Here is a 15,748-nt window from a genome sequence, read left to right as displayed (position 1 = left end):
AGAGTCTTCACTTACATTATGACTGAGCTGCTATCTGCGCCGTGAAAGCGGCCTCACGCTGCAGCTCGTTCCCACACAAAAAGATACAAGATTGCGTCGGCTCTCCGGTGAAAACGGGTTTGACTTTAAAAGTTGATTCAAAGCCTGACATCCTTATGAAACTGCTGCCTCCTGAAAGTGATCAGTCAATCCCTGAAAGTGCACAGGATCTTATCTGTCCGTACAATAAGGACGTAGCAGTGGACTTTCATGGAACATATCTTTTGCACGTTACTCAGATTAAAGCCGTATTTCCCTTTTGCTTTTGTCGCCGCAAAAAAGAAAGAAAATCCCAGAAGCACTGTTTCTGATTCTCTCCTACTTCTTGGTTGGTTTCTGTGTACCAGCAGAAGGTAAACACAGCTGTGTCAGTGCGCATGCGTTGCTAGCTAACTCAACGAGCGAGACGGCAGAGAGGACAGCGTTGAAATATTCACATTATTTTTATTTTTGGGTGACAGGGACGAGAACAAAATCGCGGTGAAATGTGAGCTGTGTCTGGAGGAAAAGTGCTCGGCAGCTACTATCTGCAGCTCTGCAAAACAAGAGCCTGTGTTGTATTGTTGTCATGGAAACAGCTGTGCCTAATGCTGTCTGCCTCTGCCCAGGTCAGATTTTTAGCATAATAAAGAGCTGTAAAGGTTACACTCCGTTTATCAGGCTGCAGAGTTACAGACTATAGACCGTAAACGAGGCTCTGCAGAGACGGTAGAGTCAATACATTAAAAGGTAGACGTACAGCAGGCTACATGCCGTCCTGACAATATAACACACACGTGTGAAGAGTCACAAAGGGGTAATATTTAAATATTGGTAACGCAAAAGAAATCTACTTTTCTCAGTAGGTAACGTACAGTAACGAGTTACTTTTAAAAGTAACGTTACCCAACACTGCAAAAGAGTGATGTAAAAAGAAATACATCCTAATGGTCCAATGGGAAACAACGTCAGCTCTCAAATGGAGACTCTATACTACACTTCAACATCCCCCGTTATATAATGAAATACCCATAATGCAATGCAGTTACGGGAAAATAAAACTTTGACCACACCCATGATGAGTCATGGATGATTCACAAGGCCGGAGATGAACTTGCTTTTTTACCTCGTCTCTGCACCACACGTGTTACTGGAGGTTACCTCTAGAGGGCACACAAGAGAGCTCAGGCCGAATGCAGCTACCATATGTGCGGGATGTAAACAACAGTAATCTTAACTCCGTGCACATAAGGGTCCCAGGTTTCCACGTCGACTTCTAAAATGATCTTCTCTGTCTCCAGCTGTGTGACAGGCATGTTTGTCTCTGTGCAGCGGCAACGACACATCGTACAGATGTGGATAATCACGGACTTTGTCTATCAGCTGCTGTGTTGTCCCTGTCACATCCCTTCTGCCTCTACACTGCCCCTACCGCTCTTGTGCAAACTGCATCTTGCATGTGCAGAGCGTGCTTTTTTGAGGATGTGCACAGCTGACAGACGCAGGGCTCACAGGGCCGCCATCATGTGCACGGGAATGCACAGTTAAAAGCGAAGTATATCTCCAGCCTAAGTGTGCGTCTCTCAGAAGTACTTCTTATAGAGTGAACCTTTCGTGTAAATGTGGTAGGAGTAAGTAAATAAGGGACACATTTGAAACAGCTGTGGCTGTACGCCTTTAATTTGCTTTCAGGGCTTTCACAGTCAGAGGGTAAGAGGAGATGACACCCTTTTTAAGTCTGACTGAAGACTCTCCAGCTGCCCCTGCAATGCACCGGCCCCAATCACTCTGTCCCATAAACCAGCACAACAACAAGCACCAGAGCTCTCTGAGTGTGTGTGTGTGTGTGTGTGTGTTCCTCTGTGAGAGAAACAGAGCCTGACAGAGTCTGTGTGTTTCTGTGTGTCTGTCTGTGAGCTATAAATAAAGGTGGCACTCCTCCCTCAGATTACAGGAGGAGGTAAATATGTCAGCAGCTCTGACTTCGTCTCCTCCTCACTGCTTCTATCACAAACCATTTCACAGCCCGTACTGGTGTATCAGGGTATAATGGGTCACATAAAGGAGAGGGAATGGTTGAAGCCCTATTTCAAAGAGGCTTCGCCCACCAGGAGCTGGTGCTGAAATCGTTGTACAGAAAACCAGCGCTGTGTGAACAAACAAACTCGGACAGGGAGCTTCACGGGAGCTGGTGAGTCCTGTTACTTTGGCTGAGGAGGAAAAGGTCAGGCCCCCCCCGCTGGGCCCGGCCGGCCCCGCTCCGGCCCCTCCTGGGACTCTGGGAGGTAGAGACTCTGGGTTCAACTGCCAAACATGGAGCTGCCGCAGACCTCGTCCTGTGGGCTTCAGCTCCGTCTCCCACGAGCAGTGAGCCGTATCACGCAGTCACAACAGTTCACCTCACTTACACTTTAAGTGCAGGCTGCAGCGGGGAGAGCAGGCACCGAAAATGGAAAGCGTTTTGTGTTTTTTATCCCTCCCTCCATTTCATTAATCTCTTCCTGGCAGCAGAGAGCAGGCAGAGCGTCCTGGTGGTTGTGTCCTGTTAAAGTGCTCCGCTGTAACAAAGTTAACTCCTACCTGACAGTGTGATGGTGTTTTGTAAGTCAACAAACTGCTATAAAGAGCTTTGAATATGGACTGTGTGTACAGTACGATGTCAGAAAGTTCCGGGAAAGTCTTTTAAATTAACTTTTCTTTTGCTCTAACTGCTCTCTGATAGGTCAGCATTTGCTTTGTTTTGGGGATGTTCCCTGTCTCAAAAAGTGTAGTCTCTCCATATATGGAGTTTCCTCCTCTTCTCTTCTACCACAGGTTTTAGTTTTCGATACCTGTTAAGTTTATTAAGCCACCTGTGACTTTCAGTAAATCTGCTGCACATTTCATCTTGTGTTCACTTTTGTTACCGTCCATAATCTGTCGTATTAACTCAACTCTGTCAGTTTTTATGCCTTAAATTTGTATTTCCACAAATCATGAAGTCGTTTCTCGCTTCAAGAGCAAACCGTTCATCATGCATGTGGCTTGTTATGCTGGAGGACTGCAGAATGTTTTACTTTAAGTCTGATCCAAAAACTGCAGTACCTTAGGAGGCAACTTGCTTGCCACAATCTCCATAGCTCCCCATGTTAAAATGCCCGTCAAGCCACCACCTAAGCTGGTTTGATTTTCTTATCTCGAGCTCTTGTGAATCCACCTTCTTGTATAATATGGTCACTTCCGACTCCACCAAAAACACAAGTAAACTCCTGCACACTGTCCAACTTGCAGAAAATACATTTATTTGCTTGCAACTTTTCGGTGCTCGGCCTCGCCTGATGAAGAGCACCGAAACGCTGCAAGCAAATAAATGGATTTCCTGCAAGTTGGACAGTGTGCAGGAGTTTACTTACATTTTTTCCTCTCCTACGCACCTGTCCGAGGAAACAGATGTGCAAAGTTTTTCTCCACTTCCGACTTAAAGTATTCCAAAATTGCCACCGCCAGTGTGCTGAAATCGAGGCTGCAAAACAGCAGTCAAGTTGTTTTCATGTTTTGGAAAATGTACTTCTTTTTAAAACGCTTTTAAAGCTCAGTGTAGGTATTTATATATGGATGCAGACTGAACTAAAACCAGCCCCAGCTCTCTGTGTATTTTCTGATGTAGGTTTGTTAAGAGGGCAGAACAGTTCAGTTAGACAACAGCACCCCTCACACTCAAAAGTCTGACCGTCTGCTTCCTCCTCCCTGCAGGCTGCTTCCCTGGCAGACCTGCTTCACTGGAGTGGAAGGACCCGGAAGAGAGGACAGCAGATACATCACTTGCTTCCACTCTTTTTACTCATTACCACACACACTGTGGACCACCATGCACATGAGGTGCAGCCACTTTAATCTGTCTCAATCTGAGAGCCCCCTGCTGTCTCTGCTGACACGCCGAGTCTGCTTAACTGGCTGTAGATCTGTGGAGACAGCAACAAGGAGTAACGCACACACACACACTCATACACGTCTGCATATGCACACTCACCCTTACAGTCATAATAACACGCAGATCAAAGTCAGATTGACTTCATGATTGAAGCTGCAGATCTCATAGACAAACATATAATTATGATCTGTCACACGAATCGTTCTGCAGACTCTTAGAAGAGACAAGTGCAGGAAACAGTTGAGTCTTTTATCCAGCCATGCTTTGAAGCTGAGAGAAAGTCGGTCTACGTGGTGACGTCATACTTATGCTGCAGGATATCCATAGTTTTTGCATTAATTCATCTGTTGTGGATTTTTCCATTTCCAACAGAGCAGACAGGAGAGCAGCACGGTGATGATGAGGGAGTGAGACAGGTGCAAAGACAGACTCATTTGTTCGTGTCACGTTCTCTCTCTCTCCCTCTCTGTTCTTCCTGTCCGGTCATCAGCTGATTATCGGTGTTTAATATTTTAAGCACTGAACCAACCAGATTCAGCCTCGACTTCTGTCGACCAATCATCCTGCTGCTGTCAGATCTTAGAGCTGTTCTCCTCGCTCTGCTGTCAGTTTGGACTTCGTAGCTCGATCATTGTTCCTCAGCTCATCCTGCATCCTTTCTTCACCACCACCACCACCACCAGTGTCTAGACTCCATCAGGGGTATCTTATCCTGCTCTCGGCCTCTCTACCCCTTTGAGTTCATGAAGGCATCATGATGGGGTCTAATCAAAAGCCTAAAGGTCTAAAACCAAAGACATTTCTCATCTTTCCAAAGTGTTCACTCATATTGAAGTCTCTCCTGATTTAAATACAGATTCGCCACTCTGTCACATTAAGCAGAAACTCCAGTCTGCAGTGCAGTTCACACAAATCACTGATAACTGACTGACATGAGGACAGATGGGTTATTGCCTTGTGGTTTTTGTGTGTGTGTATTTTTGAAACAAACTCGACGCTCAGATGAAGCAAACAGTCTAAAAAGGAAAGCGACCGTCAGCCAGGAAAATCAAGAGTTACAACCGGAGCCGACCGTGGACGTCACACATGCAGCACTGTCTGGATATCTGTGATAAGTGTGCTCTTGCAATTACCGCTTGTCGCATTGGGTGCCGCCAAAGAGAATGAAACTGAGATGTCTGAGATTATATCTTTAATATAAACCTGGTCTGCTGGATGAAAGTCCTGTATCTGTATGTCACATCCATTGCCACCGACCCATGCGCACTTTTGCTCTCCTTGTACTAAGCCACCTGACAGCAACAGCACGTTAAAACAATAGCCTAGAAATGATGCAAAGATTACAGAAGAAGAACAATATTTCTCGGTGTAATCCAAAGACGTGTCCTGTTGAAAAAAAACCCCCCCTCTAGATTCCCGATGAAATGTGCCTGATGAGTCTGATTGACCGTTGGGTTTGGGTAAGGTTTTATTTGGATATTTAACATTAGCATAAAGCGGACCACAATGCAAAGCTGCATTGTGGCATTAGAATCTCCTCGGAAGTTTCCCAGCTTCCTGTAGGTTCCTAAAACCACAAACACAAACAGAATCCTTTTCATAGATATAAGAGCATCAGTGTGTGTTTATGCAGCTTCCGGTCATTAGACTACAAACAGAGCGTGTTCACACATTTTCCTGCGTGGCATTTCCTCCATCCGGGCCGTGCTCTCCACTTGTACACTGAGCTATTATGAAAATGTGTGTCAAGTCCGACGTGAGAGCTCGCTGCTCTACAAATGGCTGTGTGAAAACCTGAACCAGTGTGGGTCAGCAGCTTATCAGTTGATTTACAGCGTGTGACTCACTGAGGGCTGCACAGCACACAGCAGAGGACGCAAACAAACACGAACAAAGGCTCCGAGGTGTCCAGGCACAAGCTATTAAACGCAAATAATCTGTGGATCAAACTGTGCACACACAGACTCATGCTCTCATGCCATTTACTTGCATGGACAATAACATATGTGCAGCTATTAAGCATGTTTTTACATGCTTTCTGATTCCTGTTGAAATCTTCTTTCACAGGCGTGTCAGTGCATGTTGAGACTTAAGGATTACTTTGCTTACCTGACACACCTCTTTTCCATGAAAGGATTAATTACAGTCCAGTTATGGTGTAGCAAAGTGTTGACTCTCCTTGACCCTGGTAGCTCACATATCCCGAGCAGCCTACGTGTTATGTTTAATTTTTAAACGGTAAATTAGGTAAAGATGTAAAGGCTGAAGCACCAGCAGTGAGACGGGAGCCGGCAGTCAGAGTCCAGGTCAGAAACGAAGATCGCCCCGAGCAGAAAAGTCATTAAAAGTTAATCGAATTCCCATCAATTAAAAATGAAGGGTTAAAATGCTCCCAATTAGGACTGTGCTTAATTAGGAGCAGGTATGTCCTATATTAAAGTGTCACACTTCAGTGTTAGTGCTGCTGGTGTGGCCTGTGGGCCTCTGGTCTGTGATGGATGCTTCTTTACAGCGTGGTCTGAATTACTTTTAATTTAAAAATAAATCAAATTTTAGACACTTCCAAGGAAAAAAAGACGAGCGTGGACACCAGAAGTGTGTGTGTGTGTGTGTGTGGTCAAAGCTTCTCCACTGCTCGCAAACGCATTTTTGTGTTGAGTTTTTTCAAAGGATTTAAAGTAAGCGAACACATGAGGATGCTGATCATCCTCCTGAGCAGCAGAGAGAGTTCTGCTTTTCAGACGCGGCTTGTGATTTTTTCCCGTGAAAGTCGCCGCAGACACCCCGTCTGTAATACTGAAAAAGCAAAGGCTTTCATCAGAGGGCCATAGGCTCAGTCACCACTGTGTTACCTCATTGGGCGATAGATAGAGACTTAACAGACATTTATTTACATGAAAATCTTTTCATTACTTTAACATGTGAAAATCAAAAAAGTGATGTAACCTGTGTTAGCTTTGTAACTTCAAAAGAAAAAAGAACCTACTAACGTACATACAGCATGTTACTAATTAAAATAGGTAGACATGTAGAACCTTTTCCCAGACCTAACCTAAAGCTGCAACCATCATGTTATTTACAGAGGGATGATAATTATTGCACGTCCAAAAGTCATACATATGAAACGTTTCCTTGCCGGCTTTAGTTGGCCGATTGTTACATATTTATCATTGCCAACTTAACCGCAGAGCCCTTCATATGTAAAGCTTACCCTAAAGCTATTTACAACCTCATATTTTAAAGAGTAGGGCCACTGACCAAGCCTACGCAACGAGTTTGAACGTGTAGCCAAAAAAAACATACAGTAGAACACTGTTATTTAGACGTGTAGATAAAGATTAAAGAAGTTGTTGAACCCTGAACAGAAGACTCCAGCAGTTTGAATACGATGAGATAAAAACACTGGACGATCTTAAAACAAAAAACAAGTTGTTCGAGGCAGAAGTCTCTTTCTGCTCGGCTGCAGAGGTCAGAGGGATTTAATGGTTTACTGAAAGACATTTAAGGCCAATGGATGTGTGCCAATGTGAAATTCACATCAATATTTAAAAAACTCCAGAAGTTCAAGTGCACTCACACAAGCTGAACACTTTTCACACACGGATACGTGCACTGAGATTGAGTAGTACGCAGGTCAAACTTAGTTCAAGCACTTTTAAAGGCATATTTTTAATCACACTGTACATTAAGTACACTCACGTCCTCCCACACACACAAACAGTACTCCCTAAAGTCCACTGCTTGTTCATTATTCACACTTGTCTTGACTCAGACTCCCTCAGCTTTGCTGCTTTGAGATCAGGGGTATCATGGATGTCGACCGGCTCATTAAGAGTAATGGTTCACCGGGTTGCTTTTTTGGATTTACCTTTCATGTCCAACAGCTTTAGAATTTATACACGATATAGCAAAACATCCCAAAGCCCAAACTTTACTGGTGTGTTAGGTGTAGCTTTGTTGTTGCACCAAATTTATTAGCTTCACATTGTTAAGATATCCAGTGCTCTCTCCTTCCTTACGGAAGCTACCTAACATTTAGTTTAATTTGCATGTTTTCGGTATCTGCAGATAATGGCTTGAAAATGACACATTGGCATCGGCAGATCGTCATTTTTCTTCTGATATTTTCCGCCGATAAAACAACGCTTTAATTATGCCAAAGGCTCGATGATTCCCTAAACAAGCTTGACGTAATGCTCCAACATTAGCTTGGCTTGAGTGTGCGCGCGCACTGCCTGCGTAAAGTTATTAACGATATACAAATAAAGACTAAAACGTCACAGAAACTCCAGCCAATGAATAGAAGTTAAACAACTTAACTCTTAACTAGCTAGTCATTTTACCCACTTAACAACATCAAACACGCCGAAAATACACTCGCAGCCAAAGTCGACGCTAACAGAGCGTGACATAAACATCAGTGCAAAAATAACTCACATATTCATGGACGCACACACAATAAAAGGAGTTTGTCTGCGATCACTGATGTCGCCGTAGTAGGTGCAGTAAACAAGCATGTCTCCCTCACTACCGTATTTCGGGGGGGCTGCATTCAGGTGCGCTCAGAAACGTGAGTGATCAGACACGTGACCTTTTGTTTAATGCCTCTTCCATCAAGCGTGAAGAAGGGTGCAAGATGTCTGCGGTGTTTTTCGCCACTACAAAAACAGTAGGCATGATGTCAATTCCACTACAGGGGAGACTTGATGTTCTCTGCAATTAAACAAATGTGCCGAATATGTCGGCATCATAATCGGCAAAAAGGGCTGGAAAATATCGGCATATCGGATATTGGCAACAAATCCAACATTGTGCATTCCTACTTTTCTCGGTCATCTGAAAAAGCCGTTTACAGTTACTGTTGCTGGTATTCTCTGTCCTCGCCAGCAGCCCTGCATGGCTGAAGGTAACATGCTTTGAGCTATCATAAAGGAAATTGGAAATTTCACCAGATAGTGGCAGGGAAATTAGGGGATCATTCGTCTATGCCAACATGAAATTTTTACCTGCTGCAGCCACAAATGTTCCCTGTGTTTGGCAGGTGGCAGCTGCTAATTTAATTCCCTGATAATTAGGCATCATCCTCTGGGAACTGGAATGTCTGTCCAAAATTTCGTGGCAATCTATCCAACGGTTGTTAAGGTTGGACTGACCGACGAACCAGCAGACTGACATTGTCATCTCTGCAGCCGTGCTGCCAACATGGATGGATATAGCAGGTTAGCGACTTCTTTCTCCAGTGATCAGAATCTGATAAATGAACCAGAGGATATAGAGTGAGAAAAAAGAGGTTTGAAACTGGGTTAATGTGGAAAAAGATAACTATGAATTGGCTTATGTAATGAAACTTAACTCTTAAACTCCAAGTCCAACAAAGAGCAATAAACACTAAAAAAAGAACCTCTCTTGATCAGGCGAGTCAGGGTGAAGGGGCGGAGCTACAAGAGCAGGAAGGCGTGTCATTTCTTGGTTTGCTTTGACTTGTTTTCCTCCCTTTCAAACTTATCTACCGCATTTCAAACGTGTTTTCTCTTTCCCCAATCTGTACGCAGTGACATTAAAAACATTACAACGCTCCTGCTGCCGCGCTCTGTCAGAACATCACGGCTCAGCATCTGAGAACTGCTCTGTGATTTATGTAGATCTCATATTAAGGACCCGCTGTGAAGCAGACCTCATGCATTATTCACAGCAACGACCATGTGTGTGTGTTTGTATGTATGTGCCTTTTTAATGCGTGTTTCGTGCTGTTTCTGCATCTGTATCTGACTCATTACAGGCACAGTGGATTACTGAGCAGAAAGACAGAGTGGAGCACGCAGACGGACGGGGACAGATGGAAAGAGTGCAAGTGAAACTCGGCTGGCTGAAAGAAGAGAGACAGAGAGTCAGTTTGGAGCTCATTCCACAGCATTTAGGAATGACAGCAATCCTGAAGATGTTTAACCTAATAATCCATGTTACTTTTATAGAGGTAAATGCCTATTTTTCTCGTTTATTGCTCATTAACTGACTGATTAAACTCACTATACAGCCACTCCATAAATCGTGCAACACCTGCATGGATAAAAGACGCATATGGACAAAAACTGCTGAATCTTTTCCAAGACATTGTGATATTTTGAAAAACACTACACATCAGGACGGTAACCAGTAACACGGTTTCCTCAGGGTTATACCTTTACTCCAAAACATCTCCGGGAAAATATTAGACATTTTAATTGACTTAATTTGTCTGACAGCTTTAGTTACTCTGGACGTTTTGCTATCCCTTTCCTGTGGGTGAAAAATCAATGTTTCTCCTAATGTGATGCTTTTAAAGGTTTCTGATTAATGACAGATTAAGGGTAATCCAACTTCTTAAGCAAATAAACTATTTAAAGCTCCATTATTGGCAGAATTAGATGGTCAGAGCAACTCCCCTGGCTGTCATGGATGTGGGAAGTCAGGTGATGTAGTAGATAGATTGGTTTCGTTTCTTCCGGTCAACATTTTTTTGTACTTTCTACTTGTGTTTGTAAAGTAAGATTCCAATCAAAGACTTCTGGTGCAGTTTGTTGTAAGAACTTTTGTTTCATCCACAGTTTGATTTCTTCAGTGCAGCTCATCAAGGTGTTCTTTGGACCCGATTCATCAGCTGACAAGATAAAATATCCTGTTGGGTGTCATCAACAGAAATCAATCTGCTCTTGTGTCCAGAGTAGATGACCTCTATGGACAATCATGGGCCGTGAAGGACCGAGAGTTTGCAGGATTTCTTTACAACAAATGACTCCATCACTGATTAGAACACCTTTAAAGAGACGGAGGGAAACGTCAGTGAAATCACCTGCTGATGTTGGTTTGAAGAAAAACCTGCAGAGAGTTGGCCGTTAGGCACGTGCTAACTCAGAAGACAGAGTGTATAAAGATTAAAAAGGACAGGGGAAGGAACCGAGCCTTCGAGCATGCTGCATATAAATGAAACCTCTCCTGGAAGTGTAATTACCTCAGCCACCATAAAAACTCTGCCCAGTCAGACACGACCTGAAACATTGGGGAGCAAGTCAGAGAGGCTCAAACAGTCGTTTGGTCAGTCCACTAACTGCAGGGTGCTGAAAAGATATGTTGATTCAAACTCAAACACTGGATAAGGTAATTCATCAAATTAAAAATCCAAATGTTCTGTCAGGGCGCTCTTCGTCTCAAAAAGAAGTCCCTTCAATGTCTGAATGAGACACACTGGGGTTTTAACTAATCCTCTTTAGCAGCAGACACTCTTAGCGACAGCAAGAAGATCAATTATTGGAGGGAGGGTCGCGGGATGGGTCAAACATCTCAGAAACAAAAGTCATCTTTGGGTTATTATTTTCATCTACAGCCTGAATCTAAGCAAACAGACGGACATGAACAAAAAGCTGCCCTGTGCACGTCTAAGAGAGGGAAAAATCCAGCCTGAAAATTGATGCACAGCTATTCGTAAGGCATCATCACACCAAGAGGTTACGTTGACCACTGACAACCACGAATGCATAAAATCCACAGGAAACTACAAACATGGTGCCCAGAGAATACTCACTCAGTCATGTATCTCCAGCCACCTGTAACTCAAGAACTACAGAAACATCCTGCACGCACACGGCCACGTTACCAACAAATCGTGTGAACCACACACAGACATGAAGAAAACTAAAACCAACTCTTACACATGAATCCTAACAGCAGCTGATGGAAAAAAAAAGATCAAATCCCAGGTTATAAGTGGATCGTAAAGTAGAACGAGCACCAGTGTAAGCCACATGTATTTCCGTATGAGGTGTAAATGTAATCTGGTGGTAGAAGCATTAAAGATAGAGATGTGACCTTGTCGTCAGAGGCTCACTGATTAACATTTCATAAATCACCAAGGACTATCACATATTCATGGAGCAGAGAAATGGTTTACATGTCTGTACTTGATGCTGGTTAAACCCGTCCCTGTTAGCTTCACAAGTAAAGACAACAGAATGTGTATAAATCTCGTGTTAGGTCTTTGGTCTTTCTTTCAGTGACAACACGTACTACAGCAAATAAAAGAGCAAAAGGTGACTTACTATGGTGAAGTTCATGACCTTGAGGATCCAGATAGTTAGAGCCAAGTTGATCAGGATCAGGATCATCAGCAGCAGGACGAAGAAGTAAAGGCAGCGTTTCCTCCAGCCGTATATTCCCACTTTGTACACTTGTGGTTTCTCTGAACTCTGGACATTGTTCCTATGAGTGCACTGTTCCTGGGTCATCTGAGAGGAGACACAGACAGAAACAGGAAGTGATTATGGCTGAGGGCAACGTCTTGACCTCTGTTATCCATAGTGACACAAAGACACAGTAAGTCTGTGCGTCAGACTCATCCTGTATCTATCTGACACATTTGGCCAGGAAAATACAACACAGGACATTTCATTGGCGACATCGAGGAGGAAAGGAAAGGTGATCTTTAAGAGGACAAAAGAAGGTTAAGACCTGAGGCAATATATTTAACTTCACATCTAAGATCATGTCTCATGAGAAGAGACACTGAGAGACCAAAAATAGTGTTTCTTTTTTTTATGCACTTCCTGTCTGGTAGTCATAGGGTGCCAAAACAGTTGGCCGACATGGTTGTATCTTGTGTTCTTAGCAATTTGTCAGTGTTTCAGCTCTTGGCTGCATAATGTGGCACCATTTTTTCCCTCTCTGGTGGGCATAGTTTACAGAGTGTGTCGTGTTGCACTCCGTCTCTATGGACAGCCACTCCTTACCACTTCTCAAAGATTTAACTCTACCCTCAGGCGACTGTGACTCCCCTCTTCTCCCACCACACCATTTGAGCAAAGCAAAACCAGAGGGGCAAAGTGAGTTTAATATGGACCTCTCACCTTTACCTAACCTTATTGGGTTAATATGGCATGTATTACATATAATCACCAGTTAAATGTTAACTATGTCTGCTGCTGATTGGTGGGCTCCACCAATGAGAAGCAACCACTCACAGACTCTGTTCTCTCTACTCTTGCTGTTATGTATTGAGCCATTACTGCAACCCATCGGGCCTCCATGGTGGAGCCTCCAGTGATTGCTTTGAGATTTGTGATGCAGCTGCTCCTCGCTGTAGACAATGACCTGAAGATACCAGATGGTGCATCACTAAACATTAGTACAAATAACATGCCATAAACATTCCTCTTGCATACTCCACTTCACTACTGACCAGACACTCAGTTTGGGCGCTATGAAAGAAAGTGTAGTTAGCAATCGCCTTGATTGATTGTCCCATAAGTGGTCTATAACTCCATTATGCCCCCTCTGCCCCATTGATGTGCTGATAGTGCCGATTAATGTTGATTCTAATTGTCTGCCTGTGAGGAAGAGGAGGCATTGTTCACTTCAACCGCCATAATAATGGCCTAATAACTCTGCGGAAAAATACAATTTACTGTCGGCCGTGCTCCGGAGTGCGCGCCTCAGACCACCAAAGCCAATCGTTTTTGACAACCACACACATTTCCCACTAACTGAAACAAATGGCACAAGACAAGGCCCCGGTGAGAAAGTGCTGAAAGCTACAGAGGAGACTGCAAAGCACCAGTCAGCGAAAACGCTGGAATCTCATTGTGTACGGTCGGATTTTCATTTTTGTTTGATGGGAGATGCAGGAAGATGAAGAGGCACGTCTTTGTGATGTCGAGGCTGATGGGAAGAGAAGGAGATCAGTGCTGTGAGAGTAAACAAAGCTAAAAAAGGAACAAAACTGTCATCCAAATCAAGAATGTTGCCAACAGCCTCCACCTCAGCAGTGTGTTTCCCAGAATAACATAAAACCAGACAAAGAAACACCTAATTAGGGTCCCCGAGAGACTGCATTGTTCATAACGCCCCGAAGTGCCGGCATTTTTTTGACGATTTTTCTGTTTTCTTGCGATGATGAGGCAAATCTTTCTAGAGTTCACCTCCCAAGATCAGCTGCTTATTTAAATCACCTGCTTCAAATGTCATTAGACCACAAATGGCCCATTATCAGTAATTACCACGACAATTAGAACGCTTCAGACAGGGGCAAATTGCACCTACAAGTAGACCAGAGGGGTGCCATGTTTTTTGTCATGGTAATAATAATAAACATGTGATTAACATCATGAAATTTGGCTTGGTTTAGAAATGATGTCGACTTCCCCCTGTGACCAAAGCCTGCTAAATGATTGGTCGAAATGATCTTGGACTACAAACATGAACAAGAACGCTTCCAACTCCAGAATCGTGTCCATCGCCTACAGCTTCTACACGAGCAGATATCTGTTCATAGAGATAAACTTCACTGTGTTCACATAACTGGATGCTGGTGCTACAGCGAAAGCGAGGGAGTTGCTGAAATCATGCAGAGTTATCATCTACAGACCATAAATAGCACAAGCCAATTTCATGGCAATCGCTGTGGGGATCTTCTCAAACCAAGGACTCAGTTAAATATGTGGTTTCATAATCACTCGTCCCCCAGAAGAATCCCAGATTGATCCCACAGTTTAACAGCAGCACCTGACTGCTCAAGCTGTGTGCTTAGCTCACACTTTATTCAACTACAAACACGAGCACAAGACATGCAGCTGTATGAGCCAACAGTAACCCGGCCTGTTTGATCAGCTCTCTGGCAAATCCTCATAGAGAGCTGCAGACAGTGAGCAGGGATTAATAACGCGCCTGATCCCGCAGCACTCTCTCTTCTCTTTCCATCCTGAGCACCTGCCACAGCACAGACCTTCCAAACATGGAGAGTGTTTGAGAATCGCCAGACACACTTCGCCCTGGAAACCAGCCGCTGTCATGTCCAATCACCCGTTTGAACAGGATCCAGTTCAGCTGTCAGGGCTACTCCGACATTTGTTTACACCACAAAGTTGGATTATGAAAATCCGCACATGCACGACTCAAAGACTGGCGGACAGGTTTTCCATTTCCTCTTTCGAGATTTGCTTTTTGATTTTTCTCGCCTGCTGTGACAGGCTCAGATAACTGACCCTGAAACTGATATGAAAGTGAAACTTTGAAATGAAACAGGTCCTGTCAGTAGAATGTGAAAAGCCACTGGCAGCGAGAAAAAAAAAGAAAGTTTTCAGATACGGTTTTTGGAGAAAAGCATTAAATAAATCCCTGAACGGTAGAAGCGAAAAGAGAGGCCAGAGATGCAGCCTCTGATTTTTTCATCAAAGCTTTGACCTAGTGAAGAAATAACGTTTTGTATATGTTGTTCCTAATGATACGCTGATACAAACTCTGAAAGGTACACAACAGCTATTTTGTCCAGATCTGCTGACCAGAAAAGCTTGTGACAATCTGGATTTTCATCCTAAAGGATTGCACGTACGCACACACCCCAGTTACACCCGTTCCCACAACGCTCTCACCGATTTGTCCCTGGCTCGCGCCACCATTCAAACCCACTTCCTTATTTTCCTGTCAGTGTTGAGGAGAGGAGGAGAGCAGAAGCAGAGCGGTCGGTCGGAGCAAACGCTCATCTTGCTGATAAAAACCAGTAAGTTCGTTTAATCCCTTCATTTGTTTCATCCACCATCGTTATCTCTCCTCCGCCTGTAATAAAACTCCTGGGTCGCTCTGTCCGGCTGTTGTGCAGTAGTTTTGAACCTGGGCTCCATTTTCACATATTTTGGGCTCTAAATTTTAATTACAAACGGTATTGGAAAGAAGAAGAAGATTGCTTTAGCTGGAAGCTGTGAAACAGGCTGTAATGGCTGCAACATACTGCGTGCAAATGTATTCTACAGAAGTATGTTGATGTGTTTGTGTTACCACTATGGCTCATGTGTATGT

At 43.8% G+C, this 15,748-nt stretch overlaps 1 protein-coding gene across 1 annotated transcript in view; it reads right to left on the bottom strand.

Annotated features, from left to right (window-relative positions):
- Nucleotides 1-15,748, bottom strand: part of sgcd (sarcoglycan, delta (dystrophin-associated glycoprotein)) — a 151,866-nt gene that overhangs the window by 107,945 nt on the left and 28,173 nt on the right. The window contains exon 2 of the mRNA XM_069666933.1: nucleotides 12,001-12,186. Within this exon, the coding sequence (XP_069523034.1) occupies nucleotides 12,001-12,186 (186 nt within the window). The remainder of the gene's footprint in view (nucleotides 1-12,000; nucleotides 12,187-15,748) is intronic.

The sequence above is a fragment of the Semicossyphus pulcher genome, unplaced genomic scaffold (assembly GCF_022749685.1).
Source record: "Semicossyphus pulcher isolate SPU_LCO1_2020_fin unplaced genomic scaffold, fSemPul1.0.p SCAF_10, whole genome shotgun sequence".
Classification (NCBI taxonomy): Eukaryota; Metazoa; Chordata; class Actinopteri; order Labriformes; family Labridae; genus Semicossyphus; species Semicossyphus pulcher.
The sequence above is the reverse complement of the archived record's forward strand: the minus strand, read 5'-3'. Positions and strand labels throughout refer to the sequence as shown.